Raw genomic sequence first — 26,405 nt, forward strand, 5'->3', positions numbered from 1 at the left:
CACAAAGCTACATGTAACACCCCAGTAAGAACTCCTATAGAGAAAGCAAGCAATTATACATCAACAGACACAGACCCAATGGGATTACAAGATTTAGAACATCCACTAGTTCATTTAACACCACCTCATGGCTGGTTAAATGATCCCAATGGTCTCTGGTACGATGCCAAAGATGAATTATGGCATTGTTACTTCCAACACAATCCAGATTCCACTGTCTGGAAACAACCCATTTGTTGGGGCCATTCAGTTTCCAAGGATGCGATTATCTGGGATTATAAAGGTTTGGCAATTGTACCTCCAGATAGCGACGGTGGTGTATTCTCTGGTTCCGTGGTTGTGGATAACCGAAACACTAGTGAGCTGTTTGATGAATCAACGGACCCCAGACAACGAGTGGTTGCCATTTGGACTCAAGATGCCGATGGAATTCAGCGTCAAATGATTAGTTATTCAATGGATGGGGGGTACAGCTTCAAAGATTACGCCCACAACCCAGTTTTAGATATTAACAACTCTAACTTCAGAGATCCCAAAGTAATTTGGCACAAAGAGACTGGAAGATGGATTATGGTAGTGGCATTATCACAGAAGTTTGAAATTTCCATCTATTCATCTAAAGATTTGATTCATTGGCAGTACGAATCCGGTTTCGCCGTTAGAGGTTTTAAAGGTTTGCAGTACGAGTGTCCCGGGCTTATTAAGGTACCGCTGTTGGATGCGAATGGCCAGGAGGTTAAAGATACCAAGGACAATTGGGTGCTCTACATCTCAATCAATCCAGGAGCCCCACAAGGTGGGTCCGCTACAGAGTATTTCATTGGTGAATTCGATGGTAAAGTGTTCCAACCAAGGGACAATCAAGTAAGGCTCATGGATTTGGGCAAGGATTTCTATGCATTCCAGACCTTTTACAATACACCAAACGACAAGGATGTAATCGGTATGGCATGGGCATCTAATTGGCAGTATACGAATCAAACTCCTACTTCCCAATACAGATCATGCTTGACCATGCTGAGGAAACTACACTTACAAAAGTTACAAATTACACCGGAGTACTCCGAGATCAATTTGTTCAGCGCTCCCTTATGGGATCAGGACAGTCTAGTGAATTTGGCACCTCCCAAGAGTTTAACGCCGGATGCACCCTTATTGCCCAACCATGGTTTGAACATCAATTTAGACCAAGGTGAAGGTCTACTAGAGTTCACATGGGAATGGTCAGTACAAGATAAGTTGGTACCAAAGGCAGATTTTTGTGGTATCACTATGTTTTTAAAGGATCAAGAAACTTCAAACCAATTTTTGTCGCTAGGGTTCGAAGCTAACAGCAGTGCATTCTTCTTGGATAGAGGAAACACCGGTTCACATTTCACCGAAACGAATCCTCTTTTCACGAGAAATCTATCTGCTGATTTAACACCTTACAGGACTTTTCAAGGTACATCGATCTATAAAGTTCACGGCATCCTCGACCGCAACATTCTCGAACTCTACTTTAACGACGGAGCCCTCGCAGCTACCTATACATTTTTCTATTTGGAGAACCGTCCCATCAGGTGGGTTCATATGGAATCATCTGTAAACGATGTCTTTAAGATCAAAGAACTCCGTTTCACAGAATTGGCAATCAAATCACCTTCTAAAACCTATTGATTAGAAAATAGCGTTTGCGGAACTATTATAGTGATACACACATTCTTCAATATTGTTGCCGCAGGAATGAAGATGAACAAGATATTGCAAGGTTAACGCGGTCAACTTACACATCGAATTGGTGTCAGGGGTCCCTGGATTACGTACATGACCATTGATTTGTTATCATTGGCGAATTTTGCAACATTAAAAGTTTCCCCAAGATAGCGTTGTCGAGCCTTCGGCGATCTTAGAGGTGAAAACACCGAGGATATCGAATCCCGTTTATCAGTCCCTGCATATAGCAAGATATAAAGGAAGAATGGCTATAGTGAATTTATTGAGGATTTTTGGTGGACTATGTATAACCTTCCCAAGTTGTTCAAGGCATTAACACAATGACTAAGACGAGAGAAAGCACTGAAGACTCCATCAGAAAGGAAGGAGTCGTCGAAGAGATACGCAGCGTCGAAGACCCTGAGAAGGGACATGTGCTGGACACGGTTATTTCTCCTCATGGTAAAGTAGTCAAGATTGGTGGTGTTGATGATGCTATGGATTACTTGGAAGATGCAAAACAAATCGTGGCTACACCGGAAGAAGATAGAAAATTGGTCTGGAAAATAGATCTGTGCATGTTCCCATTGATGTGCTTGCTATATGCTACGCAATTTATGGATAAAGTTACTACATCCTCCGCAGCAGTCATGGGGTTGCGTGAAGATTTGAAGATGCAAGGCGATCAATACTCCTGGGTGGGATCCGCCTTTTATTTTGGATACTTATTATTCAATTTAGGACCGGGTCAAATCATATTTCAAAAGACTAAAAAACTGGCCAAGATGCTATCAGCATTCGTAATTGTCTGGGGATTACTCCTTTGCCTACATGCTGCCCCCACCGTAAGATATCCCACATTTATCCTACTAAGAGTTCTATTGGGGTGTGCTGAGAGTATGGTAACACCTTGCTTTACCATTATAACATCACAATATTGGAAACAAGAGGAACAGTTCACCAGAATTTGCTTTTGGTTCGGTATGAACGGGTTTGGTCAGCTATGGTTATCGGGAATCGCTTACGGTGTGTATGTACACAGCGAATCGTACACGATAAAAGCATGGCGCCTGTTATTTGTAATTACAGGGTGTATGACAATTTTCATTGGATTCCTAATTGCATTTTGGATTCCCGATGAACCAACAAAGGCCATTTTCCTCAGTGAAAGGGAAAAACTGATGGTGGTGGATAGAATTAAGACAAACCAACAGGGATTTGGTAATCATAAAATTAAAACACACCAGGTTTGGGAAGCACTCAAAGATGTAAGAACATGGCTCATTTTCTTATTCAGCATCAGTTCTAATATTCCTAATGGTGGTGTCACAAATTTTATGACCATTCTATTCAAGGAAGACTTCCAGTACTCTACAAAGCAGACATTCTTGATGAATATGCCATATGGTGCAGTTGAATTCATAGGCTGTCCTCTCTTTGGTGTCTTGGCAATGTGGGCTACAGTCAAGTCTATAAAGGTCCTCAGATGCAAACTAGTCTGGGCCATGTTTTCTACGGTTATAACGTTAGTCGGTGTTTGCATGCTGGGTTTTGTAAACAACAACAAGAACGCTAGGCTGGCCGGTGCTTATTTGTTGAACATTGCACCCGTGTCGTTCATTTGTGTTCTTTCTAACATTAGCGCCAACGTCACTGGTTTTACAAAGAAATGGACAGTTTCATCAATTTGCATGGCTACATACGCTGCCTCTAACATTGCAGGACCTCAAACTTTCATTCCTTCACAAGCACCAGACTACCATGGTGCTAAAGTATCCATGGTTGTTTGTTATGCGGCAATGTTGTTCATCTTGGCAGCTCTATTTTTCGTCAACTTGACTGAAAATAAGAGACGTGATAAATGGGCTGCTGAGCATGCTCATGAACCATTCGACTCTACAGCATTTGCAGATTTAACTGATTTTGAAAATCCAAACTTTAGATACACCCTATAAAATAAAACAAAGTTTATATATGTTACTATATGTCGTACTGTAATGTCAAACTCTTAGCGACTTCGGTAGTTTCGATGGCGCTCTTAAACTCTTCAAACGACAAGAGACCATCACCGTCAATATCATTCTCCATGACAGTTCTATCTACAATTTGTTGCAACTGTTCATCGTCTAAATTGTTACCAACCATAACCTTTAAAACGATGAAAAGTTCACCATTAGAGATGTAACCATCTTTATCGATATCGTAGATTTTGAAGGCAAACTTCAACTTCTCATCTTTACCACCACGTCCACTGAAGATAGATAGACCTGAAATAAATTCTTGGAAATCGACACCCCCACTGTTATCTGCATCAAACACTTCCATTATCCGACTCGCAAGTGGGTTAGCGGAAACACCGGGAATCATCATGAATTCATCCTTATCAATCGATCCCGAACTGTCCCTATCCAGTTTCATAAACCGCTTCCTCAATCTTTCAATCTCATCTCTGTCGACTATTTTCAGAACTCTATGGTTAGTATCCCAAGTCTAAAAGTTATATACAATAAATCACATAAATACATACAGTTAGTATCTTCCAGAAGGTTATCAATCACTTTTGAAGGTGCTGCACCCATCTTTGAAGTCTTATTCTTTGATAATGTAGATAATTAGTTGAGCTTTAAGTCAGTTTAACTTTAATGTTCGTGTCTAATACCTTCTGATGAATGTTAAAGGAACAGCGTGTATAGTCACGTGCACAGAGGTGATTAACTACGCTTGGCCTTCTGAAGGTCAGATTCGTATTTAGATGCAATGCCTGAGCGACCTTCTTCTACTGTCGCACCATCCTCATCAAAATCTTCTTGTCCTTGGAAGTCGCTACCCAATCCCGACCATGCTCGGTTCTGCAAATAGCCGGCAGATGTAGAAACAGTTCCCTTGATAATGACCCCACCATTCGTCGATCTTTGGGTCAGTCCCTGTGATGAAGATGTAGAGCTATCGTTATTGGAGGAGCCATCCGCAGCTTCTAATTCCAAATGACGAAGTTGTCGTAGCGGCCTTGAAGTAGAGACGGATTTACCGGTCACTAAGTCGAATTCTGGTTTATCTTCATCAGAATCAACACCACCATTACTGTCAGCATTGGTATCTGATTGCTCAATCTGCTTTCCAATGTCGTTCAGCACTTGCTTAAAATCGACGACCCAGTTACCTGTCCATGTTACTTCTTCGTTGAGCGCCAATGTTAACTCATATGGTGTAATTATAGGTTTGTAAAATTCATTGTACTGATCCAGGATAATACCACCCTGACCACAGCCCAAGACGCACCAGATGTCGACTGGCTCAAAATTAGCCAATTTGGCTACATTGGGTTTACCAACCACGAATAAATAATGCTTTTTGTCATTACTTCTAATGAGCTCAATGAGGGCATTGATAGTTTCTTTAGTGTTTCTCAATGACAGTGTGTTGACTAAAATACCAATACATCCTGCGGTTCTGGCAATATGCATGTACTTGTAACGTTTCATCAAAGAGGGAAAGGGACCTTGACTGATATCTGCATTTTTGGGATCATACAATTTCACAGATTGGAACTGGGTCGTCAGAAACAGTAGATGTGGATCTTGGGGAATGTTAATGTAGAAAAGGTGGTAGCCTGCGTCCATTGGTTTGCTGCTGATGGGCTCCACTGCGTCATCAGCCAGCAAAACGCGATTACCTAGGCTAAAGATAGGCTCACGTTGAGCGTCTGCTTCACTGTTATGACCGACTATGGTACAATTATGTTCCAATAAATTCTTATTGATCTGCGCATATATTAGATTTGGATATTCTGATTTCAATTCGTCATAAAGTGCTCTAATGTGTCTTGTATATGGAGCATTGGCCATGAGACACACTTTATCATCTTTTTCGTACTGCTCTTTGAATCGATTAACCACATGAGATAAATCCAGTTGTGGTCTGCCAAAGGAATACACCACAGGCAAAGTCTGTACGGCATTCAAACATGCGTCTCCAAAATGAACCACCACATCTGCACTAACGTGTTCTGATGCTACTTCATCAACGCAGCAGGCACTATAGGCAGTATCAGCTACCACCCAAAACTGTCTGTCATCATCACGGAATTTATCCTGTAGTAATTGAGTCACCAAGCTTGAATCATGCACCAGCGAATCTGGGAACTGAAGGGTAATTTTCCTCCAGTCTGCATGACGTTTCAACTGCTGTGCAATCTCATCCAGTGCATAGTACTCATCAATGCTCCCGGAAAGATCATCTTTACATCGAGGGCCCAAGTAGAATAACCTCTCTTTCTCCAAAGTTTCGTACTTTTGTAGTACAAAAACATCGTCATCCGCCACTGTAGACAGTACGGGTGCTACAGTAGCGTCACCAGCACCTGATTCAGACATAATAGAAGGATCCAAGAACGTTTTTCTTCAGTTGGATTCTTCGTTACTATGTATTTCTGTCGTCAAATGCTGCGATGAGCATCTCATCGCTTGAAAAATTATCAACGCTATAACGACTATTTACAACTCACCGCTAGTCCTCATCATTGATATACATGAGAATAGGTCAAGTTCTTAAGAAAATGAGCCAAAAGATTAACCTTGGTATTACGTGTGATATGCATGTGCACCTGAGAGATGGTGCCATGTGTGATCTGGTTACTCCTACTGTTAGAGAGGGCGGTATCTCTGTAGCCTACATTATGCCTAATTTACAACCTCCAATCACTACATTGGATCGAGTAGTGCATTACAAACAAAAACTGCAGAAGTTGGCTCCCAAAACCACATTCCTCATGAGTTTTTACCTCTCACCTCAACTGACACCAGAACTGATCCATGAAGCAGCATCTCAAAGTGCTATCAGAGGTGTTAAGTGCTACCCAGCTGGTGTAACGACAAATTCCAGTGCAGGTGTGGATCCTAATGATTTCAGCAATTTTTACCCGATTTTCCAAGCCATGGAGGAGGAAGGTTTAGTGTTAAATCTTCATGGTGAAAAACCATCTGTGAGTAAAGGTGAAGAAGATATCCATGTTCTCAATGCGGAAGAATCCTTTTTGCCAGCATTGAAAAAACTACATCATGATTTCCCTAATCTCAAGATTATTCTCGAGCATTGCACCACTAAGGCCGCTGTCGATACCGTTAATGAATTGAATGCAAATGTCAAGAACCCTGAAGATATCAAAGTAGCCGCAACAATTACTGCACACCATCTTTATTTGACCATTGACGATTGGGCAGGCAATCCAATTAACTTCTGTAAGCCAGTGGCTAAATTGCCATCTGATCAAAGAGCTCTCGTGGAAGCTGCTATCTCTGGTAAACCGTGGTTCTTCTTTGGCTCAGATTCTGCACCTCATCCTATTGGTAACAAGGCAAGACACATTGGTGTATGTGCAGGTGTCTATACCCAATCCTTAGCGCTACCATATGTGGCACAAATATTCGAACAACATGGTGCTATTGACAAATTGTCAGGATTTTTATCCCAAAATTCATGGAATTTTTACCAGTTATCAAGGGACCAATTGCAGTCCCAAGATGAAGCCATCTTGTATAAAGATCCACAAGTCGTGCCTGATACTATTACGAATGACAACGGAATACAAGTAGCACCTTTCCAAGCAGGACAGGAACTAAACTGGAAAGTCGAATGGCAATGTAAATAAATTCTATTATAAATTATATATATATGTATATATAACGCATATATATTATGGTACACATCAAACAATCAATCCTTCATTTCGACGTCTTCATCCGCATTTAGAACTTTGGTCATTTTGTCATAAACTTTACGCTCTTTATCATTCAATTCATTTAGTTTCAAAGATGCTGGATTCTTGTCTTGTAGCCAAAACAGGTACCTTTCATTAGATGAGAATACCAATGCGAATATTCTACCGTTCTTACACGAGGTAACAGGGACCCAAAGAGTCTCACCAGGAATTAATATCAAAGAAATTGTATTCAATTCTTTACCTACAGGTTTTTCAACTGGTCTCCATTGGAAGTCCCAAAATCCCATCTCTTCTTCTTCATTAGGTTTAACCTCTATTTCTCCCTGACAGGGCACAGGAGTACAAATCTTGGATTCTGGATCATATTCACAAAAGCCTGCCCTCAACTTAAACCCTTGAGTAGACATATTTAGGACTATTTTATACTGCTCTGATCTTTAGCTGTGGTTCTTGTATTGCCACCTATAAAAAATTCGGTGTAACGACGTTTAAAGGGTTTGACTAAACCTCTAACTATCGTAACCAATATTGAAAAGAAGGGATAAAACAAAGCCCCAAGAGACACATTGAGCTACTGGAAAGATTTGCTAGCAATTATAAAGGTTCAGAATCATGGATTTCCCACCGAAAAGAGCAGAGGCACTAGTCAACCGTATATCAGAGATTCTAAAGAGCAGACATGAAACCGTTGCAGTTACCGAAGCCGCCTGCGGAGGACTACTTTCAAGCTACCTAGTGTCTGTAACGGGGGCATCTGAATGGTTTGACGGTGGTACTCTAGTCTACAGTTTAAAATCTAGGTTGAAGCTAAGCGGATGGAATTCAGAGGATATTGAAAACTACACAGGCCCCAGTGATAACGTTGCGCTGCGATTAGCAAGGAATTTAAGGCTAGAATTGGGGAGCACCTACAGTTTGAGTGAAACTGGTTACGCATCTCTGATGCCCAACAATCCAGAAGCTACCAACAAGACTGGTATGGTTTATTTTGGAATCTCAGGCCCCCACAGAGATTTATGTCAAAATTATAGCACAGGTAGTGGTGACCGTCGCTATAACATGCAGCAGTTTGCAATTAAAGGTCTCGAATTCCTATTGCAGGAGTTAGAAGCCCGTCAGAGGGATCCAGAACAACATAGAAGCAAGAGATCGAAATCGAGTGAACCTGAACCTGATTCAAAAGGCAGCAATCCTACCGAGGAATAACTTAATATCTGAGAATTAGTCGATCAAAATTAATAAGAGCGACTACTGGTTATAATTTATATGTCCTCGGTTGGTTGTGATGATTCGCCATGTTTTAATGACCATAGTAACAGATCGTTTTCCGTGATGGTCATCGGGGCTTCAAGAATTTTTCACCATGGGAAGTTGAAGCGTTAGAGAAAAGCTGGCTGTTAGTCATAGTTTGAATCAAGGCGTAGAGTTTCCTAGCCTTTCCAAATTCTGAAGATCCTTCGTTCACATCTGTGCGGTCGTGGTCGATGGTTGGTTCGAACGAATTTAAGTGGGTGCCCACACAGGGTCTACAAAGAGCAATAGTTATTAAATCCTTCTTGCCTTTGAAAAAACATCCTGAACTGGTTACTGTCAGTGATCACATCTTGAACCTGTATGCGGGTGATGAACTGTACGTTTTTGAGACTACAAAGGATGGTAAGTGGTTAAGGGCTTACTTATGCTGGGTTCCTTTGCCGGAATCCTACATTTCACTAATGGATGGTATTCCACAGGTGGGGAGTAAATTGGTTGTAGTGCCTCGCAGGTTCGTTAGGTTTAGTACTAATTTACTGATCCCACCAACTCCTTTTTTAAAATTACCACAAGCAAAGGATTTTGAAGCTGATGTGGATTCGGATTGTTCAGCACCTTCACTATATGAAAGTGGATCTTCAAAGAAGTATACTGATAGGGATGAACCACATGACAAACCGTCCAGACCACCATTTCCGTTCTTCAGACATCAAGAGAGCAGTCTTGTTGATGAATTCAGCGCGGCACAAGGGTTATTATCATCTCATATCTACAGAATGTATTCCTTGGGTGAATTCGAAGTTTTCCGTAATATGATTAGTCTTTATCATCAGTTGGATTCATTAACACTAAGGTTGAGGTTTAGTCTACTTACGCAGACTGAACGCACGAAAGTTATTAGATCAGCAAGCGCGCTTTTAACCAATATTAGTAAATTGATATCAAGTAGGGGTAAATCAAATCAATCTAATGGTGGAAACGATCAAAATGCCTTTACATTTAATCCTCAAAAATCAGATTCTGCTGGCTATGAAAGTGTTTTTGGTCGTGATGTGGATACTGGTCAGCTTTTATCGTATGATACAAGTAGTGTACAGGAATTAATGGTTACTACGATGTTACAAGGATTATGTAAGAATTTCCCAGTGGCTAGCAGAGATATCTACAATCTAGATGTCCCACCCAATCCGCTTTTCAATTCAAGTCAATCTCATATTATGGTCGATGTTAATGATGTTACCAGTGATGCAAGTATTGGGAACCCAATGTTTGACAACTTAACAGCATCAATGTATCTAAGCACAAAGAAAGAAGTGTTAACTGAACCTTTTACTGTTAATATCGATTCAGAACATATATTGAGTTTAAACAATATTTCCGCCGCTCTTTTCAAAAATATTCCAGATTCAAAGATTCAAAGGAGTAACATTTATTTGGTTGTAGTTCTTACAGAAAGAATAGCAATTAATACTTTGGAACCAGATTCCGATGCAAAGGTCCCTCAAACCCCACCTTTCATTCCATTTAGTGCACAGACAAGTGGTGCAAGTCTGGGAGTTGTAACTAGAGGAGTGGCTGCAGGTGCGGTAGATATATCTAGAGTTTTCGCCAAATATAACAACTCTTTTACACCAACAGGCAACTCCTACAAATTTAAGGTTTATTTGTTCGGATCTTACCACAAGAGACCAACAGACGATGAAATGCAATCATCTACATCAGAGGGTAATAACAATAGTAGTAACAGTGAAACCGGTTGGGGTGTTCTTACAGATAAAATTTTATCGAATTCATTGGAGGGTGTTGCTGTTAATCGGAGAGCCACCTCGTTATCTGTTTCTGTGAAGGAGATTAGTGGTAAAAATGCAGCTCAAAGATCTATAGGAACATCCAACGCTGCCATTAAATCGGTTCCTACTCATTTTTACGATATTATCTCACAGGCAAGGGAAAGGATTTATTTGCAATTAGGTAAAGTATCATTCCCTTCCATTCCAGCAAGTGCAACGAATGTTAAAAACATTACTATTCAAATTTCTTCCAATAATAGAGGTGTTTTCTTTAGTAGAACTGCTAACGAAGCACTTTTTTACAGATGGCAATTCGTTTCAGTGGAACCAGATGAATCCATTGGTGATTCTGTTAGAATACATGGATTGGAAAACATGAGAGATGATGAAATTATTAAGGTTTCTGCATATCTAAACGGTGTACTCATGGCTAAAACTCATCTACCCATTAAGAAGCACAATCGTATTGTGGAGTACAAGAAATTCTCTAATATTCAATTACTGAATCCAGAAAAGGAACCATTACTGAATTTAGAGGTTTACTCAGAGTACTTCGGTTACAAATATAACATGGACCCTAGGTTACAAAAATTCTTGAACGTTCAATCGTACTACAAATCTGATAATGTTGCATTCCAACAAGATTGTCAAAATGCCTTTGCTGGTTTGAAAACAGTCAGTTTAGATCAACTTCAAAAGTATTTTGCCAAAGTTTTACAAAATTTTGCTGATTTATTCTACCTTTTTGAAATTTCTAGAAGGAAGCAATTTCCTGAAGAACTTTGTTCCAAAACATTTGCTAGCTTCGTTGATTTTATCGATAAGATTCTTACTCATAATGATAGCTTCAGGTACAGCTTTAACAAGTTTTACAAAAAATTATTAAGAACATCAAGCGTCTCTCCAAATGTTGGATGTGTCATCTTAGAGAACATGGCAAAAGTATTTTCTAAAGGTCATGACACTTGGGATGCCGTTGGGAGTGCCGTTGCACGTAACTCTGTGTATTTACTGATGTTATCAGTGGTGTTCTCAAGAGGAATGGATGCCAAATGGAAGGAATCCTTTGAAGGGTTCTTTTCACAAATCTGTGAATATATGACAGATACTTCAGATAAAACAATTAACGATCAGACTTCACTTTTAGAACAATATGATCTTTGGTTAGATTTCCTAATGTTGTACTATCCCCCTGAAGAAATAGTGCAATTTACTTTAGCATTAATGCAAAGTTGTAGAAATAAAGAAGATAATTTGGAATTTGGGTCCAAGAAATTAACTGCAAAACAAGAGAAATATGCAAATGCAAAATTTTCACTGCTTCGTCGTATTTTAGTTCACCTTTCACTACATGATTATCTTTTTGTAACCGGTGTTACTCAAAGATTAAGGTTGATCTTCCTCACCAAATGTATTGATTGGACTTTACAACCATATGCTGTGGAAATCATCCAAATGAATCCAGCAAGATTGGCACATGGTGTTCTCCTAACAATTGTGGAAAATGCTCGTGATAGAATGCTCCAAAGGAACATTTTAAGATTATTACCTACCTTGTGCAAAGTATTCTTGAGTGCTAGAAAATATTGTCTAGATAACAATATGTTCAAACCAAAGATCACTTTCACAGAATTGTTCCCCATAACATTACCGGTTACCATACAGTCAATGGATTCTTTGATTAAGAAGGAAGTCGTTGTAGAACCACTTCTTGAAATCATAACAATAGTTTGTGAGATTCTTAAGACGGCGGAAAAGTTATATGGACCTAACCCATCCTTTAGTGAGGTACTCGAAGAGTGTAAGGGTAAGGAGCTTCAATCGAAATATTTCTCACAAAATATATCTGCATTGGATGTTTTCACCTTGTACCATGTTGTGGGAATTGCATTGAAGGGTGGGTTTTTCCCATCTAAGAGGTGGCTAGGTATATCTGCTATGATTATGAGAAGTTTGATGACTTTGTTAGCCATGTACAAAGATTGTATGGTAAGGGAAAATATTGGAGGTCCTGTTGATAAAAACGATTTGAAAGTGTGGTCCGCATATTTGAAGTCAGTCTGCATGGTCGCCAACCACAAAACTACATTTTTAATAAAAATGGCAATTTTACCTAGAAAGGCGGTATATTTAATCACTGGTGATTGCAATAAACGTGCTGCTGAACTACTAAATTTTGGATGGAACTCCATCGCGGATTCAGAGTATAATCAAGTATGCGCTAAACGTTTTGGGTTTGGTAGGATTGGTATCAACCAATTAGCACTTCTTCAAGATAATGCATCATTGATTAGTGAAATGATATTATTTGGGGCTCATGACCACTATCGTGCTGTCGTGGTTAGTACTAGAATTTTATGGCATGCTATGATCAACGTTTGGATGGAATATGGTGCGTTGAAGCCAATTTTAGATGCCACTCTTCCTGAATTGTACAATTACTACAATTCCGGTAGATTACGACTAACTGATGAAGAGTTAAACAAGTTGAAATTGAGTTTGTTGTACACTATTCATGTGAGCCCTCAGGATAAAAGCTACAACTCCCTTCTAATTGCTAGTGACGAAGTATTCACCTTTTTGCAACTTATTGCAGATGTGGATAAGATTCCTGACGACGAAGAATTTGACGATGATCGGACCGCCGTTCACATGGAAATGTTTGGATATCTGATGGATGCAAATAGCCCAGACCTTTACCACAAGATGATTTACCATCTTTTCATTCAGTCTACAAAGAAAAAAGACTATGTGCAAGCTGCATTAAGTTTAGAGTTGTTGGCCAATACATTTGATTGGAATCCAAATGATTGGTTACCTGCCGTTTCTCATCCACCTATGAGAGAACAATCATCATTTGAAAGGAAAGAATACTTGTACAAAGAGGCTGCTAATAATTTTACCAAAGGTTTGAAATTAGAGAAGGCCTTATCTCTCTACAAAGATTTGACCAATGCTTATGATCAAATCAATTACGATTTAAGTGGGTTGGCATTTGTTCACAATGAGATTTCGAGCCTTTACACTAGCATGCAAACCGTAGATAGGTTGGTACCTTCCTTTTTCAAAGTTACCTTTGCTGGATTGGGATTCCCTATATCATTGAGAAATAAGATGTTCATCTTCGAAGGTATGCCCTTTGAGCATATCACAAGCATGTGCAATAGACTTTTAAAAATGCACCATGGTTCTTCTATCATACAAAAATTCGAAGAATTAGAGGAATTAACCATGAAACCCAAAATGGGTAAGTTCATGCACGTATCCAGTGTGGAACCTCAATTTGAAATGTCAAACGAATTCCAAAGCAATAAAGATAAGAAAAGCAAATTTAATTACAAAACATGGCTATACATTGAAAACAGGAACATGAAGACATTTTCCAGTTCGAGAAAGCTACCAGGTGGTACTAGTGTCACTGATCTTTGGGTTGACGAATACACTTATGAGACTGTATCAACTTTCCCCACATTAATGAATCGTTCTGAAGTTCGTAATGTGAGAAAGACTAAGTTATCACCATTGGAAAACGCCCTCAGATCCCTACGTATTAAAGTACAGGAACTTAGTGGGTTGTCCGATATGTGTTATAGAGTAGTCAGAGGTCAAGATGATCAAGGCGTATGGTTTAACGAACTGTCTAGAAATCTTTCGGGTACGATTGATGCTCCTGTCAACGGTGGTATGACCCAATACAGAGAATTTCTCGAAGAACCGCACGCATCTCAATCTACCACTGCTGATCTGAACAGTCTCACCAAGGCGTTTAGTGATCTAGCTCTAGTTCTAGCACACTGCCTAAACGTTCACAGGGATATGCTACCGTCAGAGCAATTGAGAGACTCTCATAACATGTTGGTACAACTTTTCAAAAAAAATTTCTCCCCAGAGATTAAGAGCAACAGCATCAATTGCGAAACTGCCAGCGTTATTAGTACCCAATCACCAAGCGCCTCGTCATACCGTTCTAAAAGTAATCCATTTGTGGACTCTGTGAACGAATCTCGGATGGATTACAATGACGAAGCATCAGACGCTGGAAGTGATATACAAATCAAATCCATAGCGTCTTCTAGGTTAACATGGACCTCCAACAGCAGCCCATCAGCAAATGGATTCAGGAAAAAATCCCCTCAAAAATGGTGAGATGCTACTAAGGCGCCTTAGAATATTTCATTCCCAAATATTTCAATATCTCAATATGTAAGATGTTAGAATCTATATTATTATCACTACGAACGATGATTTTCTTACTGTCTTTTCAACATGCGAATACAATTTGTCAAAGGTTATTTAACTCTATAAGTTAAGCATCACATCAAAGAATCGTCATTATACTAAGCTTACCAGGTGCTCTAATACCTTTCATCATGTTTAAATCAGTTTTTCGTCCATGTGCTGCTGTCGCTAAAAATGCTAGAATGACTTTACCCGTTAGAAATAGCATTTTAATGCCACAAATGATGGTATCACCAATTCGTTTCTATTCTGCTACTACTGACAGAAATGAAATCACTCAAAGAGTCGTTGATGTGATCAAGGCATTTGATAGAACAAATGCATCTGCTGATATTAGCTCAAAGACTCTTTTCCATAAGGATCTAGGTTTAGATTCCCTTGATACTGTGGAACTTTTAGTTGCTATTGAAGAGGATTTTGATATCCAATTCCCTGATAAAGTGGCGGATGAACTAAAGGGTGTTGAAGATACTGTAGAATGGATTGCAAACCATCCTGAATCTGAATAATTTTAAAAAAACTAATCTGTTTGCTTAGTCTTGTAAATTCTTTCCCAAATGTATCTAATGCAATGCAATGTTTGTTTTACATTCCACTAGTATATGTATATATATATTATATACATAAGAGTATACAGTATCCAGTAGCTATGTGAATTCTTTGATATAATACACCAAATGTTTATGTAATTAAGGTTTTCTTTCAGTAGGGGAGGCAATATGTCAGGTACTTTGTACAATTCACATACATACTACAAACAACAACTGAGCATAGAGACAAAAGAGGCAAAAGAGTACGACGTATAATGAGTGATAGTAATCAGATAAACGATCCACAAGGTGGTAATGAACCTTCGTTACCAATGGAAGTGATACCTGATACTCATGAAGAGTATATAGGTGCTGATTCCGAGTTGACAGACGATTTACCAGACGATACGGAGGTAATAGATCTAGTTCATTTGAAGATTGAAGCAATGGAAGACTTGAAACTTTACAGATTTAAAAAGCTAGTTCAATTGTGCCTCAGACAGAATTTGATAGAAAGTATCAGTGAAGTGGATTCATTACCCGTTGAAACGATTAGGGATTTAGATTTCTACGATAATCGAATCAAACACATCTCAAAAAATATCAACAAGTTTGTAAATTTGGAAAATCTAGATCTTTCCTTCAACAAGATCAAACATATCAAGAATTTGGACAATTTGGTGAATCTACAGAACTTGTATTTTGTTCAAAATAAAATATCGAAAATTGAAAACTTATCGACATTGAAGAATTTAAAGAATTTGGAATTAGGTGGTAATGAAATTCGTGAAATCGAACCTGATTCTTTCAAAGGGTTGGAGAATTTACAGGAAATTTGGTTGGGTAAAAATTCAATTCCAAAATTGATTAATTTACACCATTTAAAAAATCTAAGAGTTCTCTCTATTCAATCTAATAGATTGAAAAAAATTGAGGGTTTAGAAGGATTGGAAAATTTAGAGGAATTGTATTTATCCCACAATTACCTGACCAAAATTGAAGGCCTGGAAAATAACAAAAAATTGACCATCATCGACATCACTTCAAATGCCATTACTAAAGTGGAAAATATGAAACATTTGGTACATTTGACGGATTTTTGGGCATCGTTTAATAAAATCGATCAATCCTTTGAATCCATCGGCGAAGAACTGGGTAAACTACCAGAATTAGACACTGTCTATCTAGAGGGGAACCCAATTCAATTAAAGAATGAAACTTCATACAGGAGAAAGTTAGTAATGAATTTGGGTCCGTCTTTACAAAAGATTGATGCCACGTATATTAGAGGATAATGTTTATATACCAAGATTTTGAAGATAATTTTTAAGTATTTAATATATATACATATATATTAATTATTTGTTTTCGTCTTGGAAGTGTCAGTGTGTCGTTGCCTTCTTATTTCGCCTTGTTAAACAGATGTGAAAACTTGGTTGAACTACAGGACCCATTGACAAAAAACCTCGAAGGGAAGCTGAAACAAGAGCCTCCATGTTGTCCGGTGAGCGTACTTTCGCAAGGGTTTCAGCGAGATTTGCTAGTAACCTTTCAAAAATCGCCAAGAAACCTCCAGGCTCGAGTGCAGACGCATCTCACGAGGTTTCCAACAGGCAGAAACTATTCATTACAGATCCAATTTCACCAGGCTCCATCTTCTTCCTTCCAAATGGTACGAAAATCTTCAATAAGTTGATTCAATTCATGAAATTACAGCAGCAGTTCAAATATGGATTCAAAGAAGTGGTGACACCATTGATATATAGAAAATCATTATGGGAACAATCTGGCCACTGGGACAACTATAAGGAGGACATGTTTCGGGTAGAAGGTCATGATACTTCGAAGGAAGAATATGGACTAAAACCAATGAACTGCCCTGGTCATTGTATGGTTTTCAAAAGGTTCGATAGATCTTATAGCGAACTGCCACTAAGACTTTCTGATTTTTCGCCATTGCATAGGAATGAAGCATCTGGAGCACTTTCAGGATTGACTAGAGTCCGTAAATTTCATCAAGATGATGGTCACATCTTTTGTACGCCGGATCAAGTGGAAAGTGAAATTGCAAAATGTTTAAAATTGGTTGATATGTGTTATACAAAAGTTTTCCCTTTAAGCCCAGAATTGGCCAATGAAGTGTACACTTTAGAGTTATCGACAAGACCTGAACACTTCATTGGGGATGTCAAAGTCTGGGATTATGCAGAAACTGTACTAAAAAATATCTTGAATAAATTTGGCAAACCATGGGAATTAAATGAGGCAGATGGTGCGTTTTATGGACCGAAGATTGATATTAAGGTCACTGATCATACTGGTAAGTATCACCAAGTGGCTACCATTCAATTAGATTTTCAATTACCTGAAAGATTTGATCTTAAATATAAGGACCGTGATAATACCTATAAAAGACCCATTATGATCCATAGAGCTGTATTTGGGTCAGTGGAGAGATTTATGGCAATTTTAATAGATTCTAACCATGGTAAATGGCCATTTTGGTTGAATCCCAGACAGGCAATGATCATTCCCGTAAACACCAAGCGTCAGGGACAAGTAGACGCATGTAAAGATCTTTTCCTTAAATTGAGAGGTCAAGGAAACGAAAATTCTACAGATCCAATTCCCTTGAACTCATTCCATTTCAATGCAGATTTAGACGAAAGACCAGAACCTGTCGGCTATAGAATTAAGGATGCTCTCATGAAGAATTATTCCTATCTAATCATTATTGGTGATAAGGAAGTGGAAACCGGTAGATATGCTATTAGAACAAGAGAAGATCGACAGTTGGAACATTTGACAGATGATGAAATTTTTAACAAATTCCGTGAATTGGAAAAACACTATAAATGATCATCTCTTTTTACTTTTTCACTTTATTCCCATTGTAAATAGTATTCATATATCTTTAATCGTGTAATCTAATGAATATAACGGCGTCAAATCATCGATCTTACCAGGCCAAATAGTCTCGGGCAGATAGTTAGCATTTTCACTGAGAAAGCCTTCCCGGGCTTTTTGGTCCTGAGTATGTAATGCGTGCAATTTCTGTTGAGATTCTTGTAGAACTATTGTCATTTCTTGGGCAACAGAACGTCTACGTTCAACTTCATCTAAAAGGTTATAATAACTCGTTTTAAAATTTTGATAAAATTCACATAACTCTTTGGTGAGTTTTACTTCTTGCAAACAAGATTCCTTGAATGTAGAGATCAGCTCTGATATATCCTTGAAAATCATCAAATATTCCTGATGCTTATGAAACTCATTAATCAATTTGTTTATCTGACTGTGTAAATTAACCTTATCGATAGTTTTCCTCTCTAGCAAGTTTTTGAAGTTTTCAAGAACTTGATCCACGTCACGGATGGTATCTTTTAATGTTTCCAAGATGGATCCCAATTCTCCATTGTCCTTTGTAACCACCTTTAATAATTCCTGATAACTGGGTCCCTCTAACTTTTTAGATTGTAATAATTTGCATTTATCAAAATGATCAGTTAAAGAATTGATATATTCCACTAGCTCATGCTCTAAATTATCCATTTCCTCTGGAAGTTCAATGCTTAATGTTTTATTTTCTAGACTTTCAGATCCCAAATTTTTATTAAATGTAGCTTCCACTGTTTTGATTCTCGTAAAGATCAGTTGCTCTCCAACTTTCTTGGTCATATTATGGTATTGGGATGTGATGTTTTCAATCTGCTGTTTAATTATTGGTATTTCCTTTAATCTTTCGTCCAAGATATGTGTATTTTCCTTTGGTATAAAATCTCCCAGGTTTAATTGATCATCATTTGTATCATTCCCACTTACTAAAACGTTATTGATATTGTTTAGTTGAGCTACTCTAGCTGAAATCTGGTCCTGCCAGTATTTCATCGTCTTAATAAGATCCACCAACATCACTTGGGACCATTCAGTTTTAATCAAATTTTCACCAATTCCAACCTTTAAAACGTTCTTATAAAGGAAATCACCTTGACTCTTGAGACAACTAATCATAAACCTTAATTTTGAGACGTCTTGTTGCCATTTTGAAAGTTCTCCCTTAGCACCCACAATCCTCATGCTAGCTTCTTCACAAAGAACTTGTGCTTCTACCAAAAAATTCCTGGCATTAGATACAAATATATCAGTAACCTCATTACTCATGATCACCTTCTACTTCATAAATAGCTTCTAATATTGAATCTAGTGTAATACAACATCAAGCATTAAAGGCGAAAGCTCATCGCCTTTAGAATCACTACAGTACAGATAAAGGTTTAACAACTAAGAAAAGAACCAAGAGATTCTAATTACAATTGAAGTGAACCAGAGTACTTTAAATGAAATGGTAGCTGAATATGATGAAGAGCTGGTCAAGAGAAGGCGGCTAGAAAGTGGTGATGCGGCTGTTCAAGATGACAGTAATGAGAATGAGTCTAATGATAATATGACTAAGAAATACGGTATCGGTGCTAAATTGTTATTAAAGATGGGTTATAAAAAAGGACAAGGTCTTGGTAGGGATGGTTCTGGTATATCTGAACCTATTGAACCTGAAAAGAGGCCCGTTGCCAACGCAGGTCTTGGATCGCTGTCAGCTGCAGCAAATAATGAGGAAGAATCAGAGTCAGAAGCCACAAGTTCAGATGATGACATGGTTCATCCATTGCATACCAAAGATCATAACACTGTAGATTTTCAAAAGACTTCAATAACTTTTCCCAGTGAAGATATTTCCGAGTTGGAGGAATTGGCTAGGAGTTTACAGATCCGTTGTAATATAGGTTTACCTGTTAAAATCAATCAAGTAGATGAAACTCGGAAGAATGACTTGAAGAAACTGGGGGGTGAGTTATTAGACGTTCAAGAACAACTAGATGCTATAGAACGTCGAATACCTTTGGTAGAACCTGAATTATCCGCAATGGTTAACAAGGAAGAACAGTTAAAAACAATCGCTGAATGTGAACCTGAGGCTTTTGAAATAAAGGCACATTTGATACTACAAGCTTCTGATCGGGATTTGGTCGATACGTTGTTTGCTGACTTGCTGCATTCTACCTTCAAGAAATTCTGGTTTAATTGGGATCCCTTAGACAGTTCAAATGAAGTACTAAAAGAATTTCAACCTTTAATTTCAGATGTAGAATCTCATATTGAGTTTTCTGATATAAGTTATAACCGCACACAAACTGTCATTTACCGCAGCATTATGGAGAAGTTGATCCCATTTTGGCAAGATTTCGAATTGACAAAGGATAAGATTAATCTCATTATACAGTTGATTCTAGATTATCAACCCATATTCAAGCTTATGAATTGTGAAAAGTACCTTTTTGAAAAGTACATCTCTGTCAAACTTATCGATGCCTTGGAAAAATGGGATATATCTGGTAATCATGAGGGATTGCCGCCCAGTATGTGGTATTTCGACCTTTCCTTTCTGATATTGGACGAAACTCTTCAAAAACTTGAAGAAATCGTCGAGTCTAAATTGTATGCATATTTTGATAAATGGCATCACAGAAGATCCAAGGTGATACGAAGATCCGATTTAATGGTCATTCAAGATTTATTAGGTGAAGAGAAGTTTGTGGATATCATTAGAACCAACTTTCTACCAAAATTTATTGATCAACTTTGGGACAAGTATTTTGATCCAGTGCTGGAACTGGAAGATCCATCTCTGGATGATGGTTCGTTGTATTATTATCAAAGGCTACGAGAATACAGATTGCTTTTCAATACTGAAGATTATAAAACTCTCGTAGGTGCGGCATTTAATGAATTGAATAAAATTCTTTACCAATGGTTACTTTATGCAGATGACCAAGATTTATCAGGAGCTCAATGGTGGTTCAACAGCTTTATTAATAAAATTTTTGCTCAAAATGATCCAATAGAAGTAGAATTAGAGGAAATACGCAGATCTTTGAGATTTTTCCAAGATTCAAATGCCTTGAACCATCCTATTCACAATGATAGATTAGATTTGAGAGAAGAATTGAAACTGATAGACCATGATAAAAAATACAATGTTCAAAACATACCATTGACGAGAGTAAGTCCGACGTTTAGGGACGTCTTAGAGGATTACTGCGAAGAAAAAGGTTTCATACTTGAAAAGACCGACCACTATACGCAATTACCGCAGTTCACCAATCAAGATGTTTTAGTTCCCGTGTTTAAAGTGCATACAGGCATTCGAATCCACAACGTGGCCCTTAAAGATGATATTCTATGGGTTGAAAAAGGCAAAGGTTCATTTATTCCAACGTATTTATACGAATTAGCGTCTTAAGCACCTGTTTTATGTACAAGTCTTTAAATGAATTCGGTAGGATCAGTCACTAGATTCAGAAGATTTTGAATCCTCTTCCTTTGGTTGTTCTGGTTGTTGTTCTTGCTGTTGTTCCTTTTGAGGTTGAGATTGAGGTTGTTCAGGAGCGTCAACAACTGCAACTTCGGCTTCTACAGATTCTTGAGCGGCAATAGCTTCTTCTTCATCTTTCAATTGCTCAGCGTAATGTTCGGGATGTTTTCTAAAGCATTCTTGCATGTTTTGGAATTTTTCTATGCAGTCAATACCTTTAGGCTCAGCTTCAGAGTAAACGAAACAGGAGAAGGCAGCTTTGAATTCTTCACCACATGGACCGTGAGCCATACCGCCTAAACATGGACAATCCCAATTGATCTCACCGGTATCTGGATTATAAGCGGTTGCTTTTTCATCTTGTTCGGACTCATTTGAATCTTCTTCAGGAGCAGGTTGTGGCTCTGAGGCATCTTGATGTTTTTCTGAAGCATCTTCATGTTTTTCTTCCGCAGCAGGCTGTTCAGGTTCTGCAGGTTTTTCTTCTGCAGCAGGCTGTTCTTCTGTAGCGGATTGTTCTGGTTCTGCAGGTTGTTCTGGTTCAGAAGGCTGTTCTTCTGCTGCAGGCTGTTCTTCTGCTGCAGGCTGTTCTTCTGCTGCAGGCTGTTCCTCCGCAGCAGGCTGCTCAGGTTCAGCTGCTTGTGCCGGTTCAGCTGCTTGTTCCTCTGCAGCTGGTTGTTCAGGTTCCTGAATGTTTGCACTCTTCTCCGGTAGAATAGATTTCAAACTGTAGGGAGATACGAAGAGAATGGATCCTAGAGTGACTAGTGCCCCCAAAGAAATTGCACTGAATTTATTACCACCATTTAAATTACGACTCGAGCTCGAGGCATAGCGCTTCAAAGGTCCACGGGAGGCACGAGCTAGCGGCACAGCTCTGTAAGTTAAACCTCTAGAAACGATTGAACGAAACATCAGAACTTTAAAGTTGATCGTTTACCTGCTTTAAGTCTCTAGATGAGCTCTCTTTTACGAAATATGTTAGTTGGTAATCATCAACATCAAAACTTTCGCCCTGTAAAATTGTTTTCATCATATACAGAACAACTACATTAAAGCAAACAAACAAAAAATAAATAAATAATAATAAAGATAAGCAAGACTAACAGAATTTTGGCGGCTTATATCGATCTGATCGTCATTTTCATCCATTTAACGAGAATCTCCAGTTCAAAAGGAGTCGATTGCTGGTAAAATTGTCCCCCTTATCATGAAGATCTATTACATCGGTGTCCTGCGTAATACAGGTGAAAAATCACTAGAACTCACAGAGAAAAAGGATTTATCACAATTTGGTTTCTTTGAAAGGAGTAGTGTTGCCCAGTTTATGACTTTTTTCGCAGAAACAGTTTCCTTAAGAACTGGTGCTGGTCAAAGACAAAGTGTAGAGGAAGGTAACTACATTGGACATGTTTACGCACGTTCTGAAGGTATATGTGGTGTTATCGTTACTGATAAAGATTATCCTGTAAGACCTGCCTATACGCTTTTGAACAAACTACTAGAAGATTACTTAATACAACATCCACCTAGTCAATGGCAAAATATTACTGAAACTAATGCAAGTTTACAAATGACAGATTTAAACGATATGATCAGCAGGTACCAAGATCCTAGTCAAGCTGATGCGATTATGAGAGTTCAGCAAGAACTAGATGAGACCAAAATCGTTTTGCACAATACCATTGACAGCGTTCTACAAAGAGGTGAAAAGCTTGATAATCTGGTGGATAAATCTGAAACTTTGAATACATCTTCAAAAATGTTTTACAAGCAGGCAAAGAAGAGCAATTCGTGTTGTATCATCATTTGATTATGTGTGCGTGAGCTTAATTTTATTTTATTAAATTTTTTCTCTTTATAACTACACTTTTAAACTTGCTAGTCTGGGGCTTTAGCAGAGTTCAATCGAATATTTACTGTATGCATATTGAAATAGTAGCGCCCTATTATTTCAGCGATACGCGAACTCAAACGAGAATCGAACTCGCGCTTCCTGGGGGCAATACGATATCATATAAAGGGTTCCAGGTTTAATGATCCCACTTCCCCCTATTGGGGGAGAAGGAAAAAAATAAACGACCTCGGTGAGGATCGAACTCACGCTCTTGCGATTAACAGTCGCACGCCTTAACCAGCTTGGCCACGAAGTCATTGTAATTGTTGTGAATACTGATCTTGGATTAGAGTGTGCTAACTCTAGAAAACAGCATGTGCATTTCTAAGACGAAATACTCTAGACCTTGCATTCATACGAATCCCATACCCACCTAAATCTTGCTAGAAGGCTACGTTTACATTCTGTACCATCCATTGAAAACTACTTTCCAGGTCTACTTCCTTTGATGCTGAATATAACGTCATAATAAATTAATTCTCGACATTACTTCGAGACTACCGAGATTCGAAGAGTTGAGGGACATTCTCTGAGTTATGCCTGTTGCTACTAGTTTCAAGAGTGTTCACTACCACCAAGCTAACATACTCTGCTAGTTCATAGCTTATTGTATTCTACTGCTCGGCGTCACATATTCCCTCACATGTGCTTTAGCAGAAAGAACGGACAGTACGACTTACTATTTAGTCATAATCAATAGGGGGTAATCCCCGGAACAAATTCGCGATTTTAAGGCCTCCGATTCGTGAATAATTGAAGGTCTCCGATTCGGTTCCTTAATGCTGTATGAATGGAGTTATGAGGACGGATTAAATTGCTTTCTTAACCCCCTTAGTTCCTCCCCACTGTGGTATATATTATTCAATGCATTATCCTCGATGGGCGTATAACGAGGGTCTCTCGACCAGCAAGTCTTCAGATCGAGTACATGTATATTGGGACAAATTGACTCGATATGTGGTTTAGATCGAAGCCTATTTGGAAGTTATCAGAGGTTACTGCTAGATCTTTACGTGGTATCAATACTAAGAGATCTTTTACCTGGAATTCTAAGGGCAGCAATGCATTCGTACGCTCCTCTATTTTGAAGAAGCGTAGTATGGCTACTGCGTTATTGGTTACCGCTGTAGCCGCTGCATCGAGTGTTAAATTGTCCTCTCGACCTTTAGATAACGGACCGAAAGTAGATATGTCAAAACCTGCCATTAGTCCAGATGAAGTCGCTAAACACAATTCGCCCGATGATTGTTGGGTTGTTATTGATGGATATGTCTACGATTTGACGGAATTTGCTCCTGTACATCCTGGTGGACCTACAGTAATTAAATCAAACGCAGGTAAAGATGTCAGTGCAATTTTTGATCCATTGCATGCTCCAGATGTTATTGAGAAATTTATTGATCCAAGTAAAAGGTTAGGTCCCTTGGAGGGCGATATGCCAAAGGAATTGGTTTGTGCGCCTTTTACACCCGGTGAAACCCCTGATGATGTTCAAAGAAAATTGAAATTAAGAGCTAGGTTACCTCCGCTGGATGCAATTACCAATCTGTACGATTTTGAATTCTTAGCATCTCAAGTTTTAACCAAGCAGGCATGGGCTTACTATTCAAGTGGTGCTGATGATGAAATTACCATGAGAGAAAACCACTTTGCATACCATAGAATTTTCTTTAAGCCTAAAGTTTTGGTGAACGTTGCTGAGGTGGATACAAAGACTGAAATGCTGGGTGCACCTGTTGATGTGCCATTCTATGTTACTGCTACAGCATTGTGTAAACTGGGTAATCCAGCTGAGGGTGAAAAAGATATTGCAAGAGGTTGTGGATCTGGTGAGAAAAAGGTGCCTCAAATGGTTTCCACATTAGCATCCTGTTCCTTAGAAGAAGTGGTTAATGCAGGCAAAGAAGATCAAATAAGATGGTTTCAGTTGTACATGAATGAGGATCGTAGTGTAGTGGATCAAATGATCTCCAGTGCAGAAAAATTGGGTTACAAAGGTATATTCGTAACTGTCGATGCACCTGGGCTTGGTAATAGAGAAAAGGATACAAAGGTTAAATTTTCTAGTCAGGCCGGTCCGTTGAGTGTGAAAAAGAAGGAAAAGGAGGATAAAGGTAAAGATAATGGAGAATCTAGTGGAGCCTCTAAATATTTATCTAAATTTATTGATCCTTCATTCGACTGGGATGACTTGGTTGAAGTGAAGAAAAAGACAAAATTACCAATTGTGATTAAAGGTGTTCAAAGAGTTGAAGATGTTGTTAAGGCTGCTGAAGTTGGCGCTAGTGGTGTTGTGCTTTCAAATCATGGTGGTAGGCAATTAGATTTCTCTAGGTCACCAATTGAAGTTTTGGCTGAAGCTCAACCAATTCTCAAAGAACGCAATTTTGAAAACTTTGATGTTTTCGTTGATGGTGGTATTCGCAGAGGTACTGATGTGGTTAAGGCTCTTTGTCTTGGTGCTAAAGGTGTTGGTTTAGGTAGGCCTTTCCTATATGCCAACTCGGTTTATGGGAAGGAAGGTGTTCAAAAAGCAATTGATATTCTCAATTTTGAAGTGGAGATGACGATGAGATTGCTTGGTGTTACTTCTATCAAGCAATTGGGGCCGGAGTTGATAGATACTTCATGTATTAAATCCAGATCTGTTCAAGTACCAAGGGACTACCTCTACGACAAGACTTACATGAGTTCTGATTTGGTTAGTTTCATGCCACCACAAGAAGACGAGGCTGATGGCGAGAACGAGTGAAGATGGTTTAAAGACCTTATTTATTTATTTATTTATGTATTCTTTTATAAAAAAAAAACAAGAAAAGTTACGAGAAGAGTGTGATTAAGGAGACGAAACTTAGCCGCCGAGAGGGCTTGTTTTCATTCCTGTTGATCTCGTACTATGTGATATCAACGG

General features: G+C 38.7%; 16 protein-coding genes and 1 non-coding gene across 17 annotated transcripts; 11 read left to right on the forward strand and 6 right to left on the reverse strand.

Annotated features, from left to right (window-relative positions):
- Nucleotides 1-78: 78 nt before the first annotated feature.
- Nucleotides 79-1,659, forward strand: SUC2 (beta-fructofuranosidase SUC2; the record flags this gene model as incomplete). Its single annotated transcript, XM_002495478.1, has 1 exon — nt 79-1,659. One exon carries the CDS (start codon nt 79-81, stop codon nt 1,657-1,659), a length of 1,581 nt encoding a protein of 526 aa, XP_002495523.1.
- A 377-nt stretch (nt 1,660-2,036) lies between these two features.
- On the forward strand, nt 2,037-3,650 carry DAL5 (allantoate permease; the record flags this gene model as incomplete). Its single annotated transcript, XM_002495479.1, has 1 exon — nt 2,037-3,650. The coding sequence occupies one exon, from the start codon at nt 2,037-2,039 to the stop codon at nt 3,648-3,650; it is 1,614 nt and encodes a 537-aa protein (XP_002495524.1).
- Nucleotides 3,651-3,675: 25 nt separating this feature from the next.
- On the reverse strand, nt 3,676-4,274 carry CNB1 (calcineurin regulatory subunit B; the record flags this gene model as incomplete). The annotated part of the gene is made up of 2 exons (XM_002495480.1): nt 3,676-4,151; nt 4,223-4,274. The coding sequence occupies 2 exons, from the start codon at nt 4,272-4,274 to the stop codon at nt 3,676-3,678; spliced, it is 528 nt and encodes a 175-aa protein (XP_002495525.1).
- A 132-nt stretch (nt 4,275-4,406) lies between these two features.
- Nucleotides 4,407-6,068, reverse strand: DPH2 (2-(3-amino-3-carboxypropyl)histidine synthase; the record flags this gene model as incomplete). The annotated part of the gene is made up of 1 exon (XM_002495481.1): nt 4,407-6,068. The coding sequence occupies one exon, from the start codon at nt 6,066-6,068 to the stop codon at nt 4,407-4,409; it is 1,662 nt and encodes a 553-aa protein (XP_002495526.1).
- A 155-nt stretch (nt 6,069-6,223) lies between these two features.
- Nucleotides 6,224-7,342, forward strand: URA4 (dihydroorotase; the record flags this gene model as incomplete). The annotated part of the gene is made up of 1 exon (XM_002495482.1): nt 6,224-7,342. The coding sequence occupies one exon, from the start codon at nt 6,224-6,226 to the stop codon at nt 7,340-7,342; it is 1,119 nt and encodes a 372-aa protein (XP_002495527.1).
- A 65-nt stretch (nt 7,343-7,407) lies between these two features.
- RPN13 (proteasome regulatory particle lid subunit RPN13) lies at nt 7,408-7,821 on the reverse strand (the record flags this gene model as incomplete). Its single annotated transcript, XM_002495483.1, has 1 exon — nt 7,408-7,821. The coding sequence occupies one exon, from the start codon at nt 7,819-7,821 to the stop codon at nt 7,408-7,410; it is 414 nt and encodes a 137-aa protein (XP_002495528.1).
- A 205-nt stretch (nt 7,822-8,026) lies between these two features.
- Nucleotides 8,027-8,620, forward strand: ZYRO0B13508g (CinA family protein; the record flags this gene model as incomplete). The annotated part of the gene is made up of 1 exon (XM_002495484.1): nt 8,027-8,620. The coding sequence occupies one exon, from the start codon at nt 8,027-8,029 to the stop codon at nt 8,618-8,620; it is 594 nt and encodes a 197-aa protein (XP_002495529.1).
- A 278-nt stretch (nt 8,621-8,898) lies between these two features.
- Nucleotides 8,899-14,604, forward strand: DCK1 (guanine nucleotide exchange factor DCK1; the record flags this gene model as incomplete). The annotated part of the gene is made up of 1 exon (XM_002495485.1): nt 8,899-14,604. The coding sequence occupies one exon, from the start codon at nt 8,899-8,901 to the stop codon at nt 14,602-14,604; it is 5,706 nt and encodes a 1,901-aa protein (XP_002495530.1).
- A 224-nt stretch (nt 14,605-14,828) lies between these two features.
- Nucleotides 14,829-15,206, forward strand: ACP1 (acyl carrier protein; the record flags this gene model as incomplete). Its single annotated transcript, XM_002495486.1, has 1 exon — nt 14,829-15,206. The coding sequence occupies one exon, from the start codon at nt 14,829-14,831 to the stop codon at nt 15,204-15,206; it is 378 nt and encodes a 125-aa protein (XP_002495531.1).
- Nucleotides 15,207-15,502: 296 nt separating this feature from the next.
- SDS22 (type 1 protein phosphatase-activating protein SDS22) lies at nt 15,503-16,522 on the forward strand (the record flags this gene model as incomplete). Its single annotated transcript, XM_002495487.1, has 1 exon — nt 15,503-16,522. The coding sequence occupies one exon, from the start codon at nt 15,503-15,505 to the stop codon at nt 16,520-16,522; it is 1,020 nt and encodes a 339-aa protein (XP_002495532.1).
- A 199-nt stretch (nt 16,523-16,721) lies between these two features.
- MST1 (threonine--tRNA ligase MST1) lies at nt 16,722-18,086 on the forward strand (the record flags this gene model as incomplete). The annotated part of the gene is made up of 1 exon (XM_002495488.1): nt 16,722-18,086. The coding sequence occupies one exon, from the start codon at nt 16,722-16,724 to the stop codon at nt 18,084-18,086; it is 1,365 nt and encodes a 454-aa protein (XP_002495533.1).
- A 45-nt stretch (nt 18,087-18,131) lies between these two features.
- Nucleotides 18,132-19,388, reverse strand: ATG17 (protein kinase regulatory subunit ATG17; the record flags this gene model as incomplete). Its single annotated transcript, XM_002495489.1, has 1 exon — nt 18,132-19,388. One exon carries the CDS (start codon nt 19,386-19,388, stop codon nt 18,132-18,134), a length of 1,257 nt encoding a protein of 418 aa, XP_002495534.1.
- A 181-nt stretch (nt 19,389-19,569) lies between these two features.
- Nucleotides 19,570-21,525, forward strand: SPP382 (mRNA splicing protein SPP382; the record flags this gene model as incomplete). Its single annotated transcript, XM_002495490.1, has 1 exon — nt 19,570-21,525. The coding sequence occupies one exon, from the start codon at nt 19,570-19,572 to the stop codon at nt 21,523-21,525; it is 1,956 nt and encodes a 651-aa protein (XP_002495535.1).
- Nucleotides 21,526-21,567: 42 nt separating this feature from the next.
- On the reverse strand, nt 21,568-22,512 carry MIA40 (Mia40p; the record flags this gene model as incomplete). Its single annotated transcript, XM_002495491.1, has 1 exon — nt 21,568-22,512. One exon carries the CDS (start codon nt 22,510-22,512, stop codon nt 21,568-21,570), a length of 945 nt encoding a protein of 314 aa, XP_002495536.1.
- A 295-nt stretch (nt 22,513-22,807) lies between these two features.
- YKT6 (palmitoyltransferase YKT6) lies at nt 22,808-23,410 on the forward strand (the record flags this gene model as incomplete). The annotated part of the gene is made up of 1 exon (XM_002495492.1): nt 22,808-23,410. The coding sequence occupies one exon, from the start codon at nt 22,808-22,810 to the stop codon at nt 23,408-23,410; it is 603 nt and encodes a 200-aa protein (XP_002495537.1).
- Nucleotides 23,411-23,676: 266 nt separating this feature from the next.
- ZYRO0B13706r lies at nt 23,677-23,750 on the reverse strand. Its single transcript has one exon. It is a non-coding gene; the product is annotated as a tRNA-Asn (tRNA).
- Nucleotides 23,751-24,449: 699 nt separating this feature from the next.
- On the forward strand, nt 24,450-26,246 carry CYB2 (L-lactate dehydrogenase (cytochrome); the record flags this gene model as incomplete). The annotated part of the gene is made up of 1 exon (XM_002495493.1): nt 24,450-26,246. The coding sequence occupies one exon, from the start codon at nt 24,450-24,452 to the stop codon at nt 26,244-26,246; it is 1,797 nt and encodes a 598-aa protein (XP_002495538.1).
- Nucleotides 26,247-26,405: the final 159 nt, after the last annotated feature.

This window comes from Zygosaccharomyces rouxii (genome assembly GCF_000026365.1).
Source record: "Zygosaccharomyces rouxii strain CBS732 chromosome B complete sequence".
Classification (NCBI taxonomy): domain Eukaryota; kingdom Fungi; phylum Ascomycota; class Saccharomycetes; order Saccharomycetales; family Saccharomycetaceae; genus Zygosaccharomyces; species Zygosaccharomyces rouxii.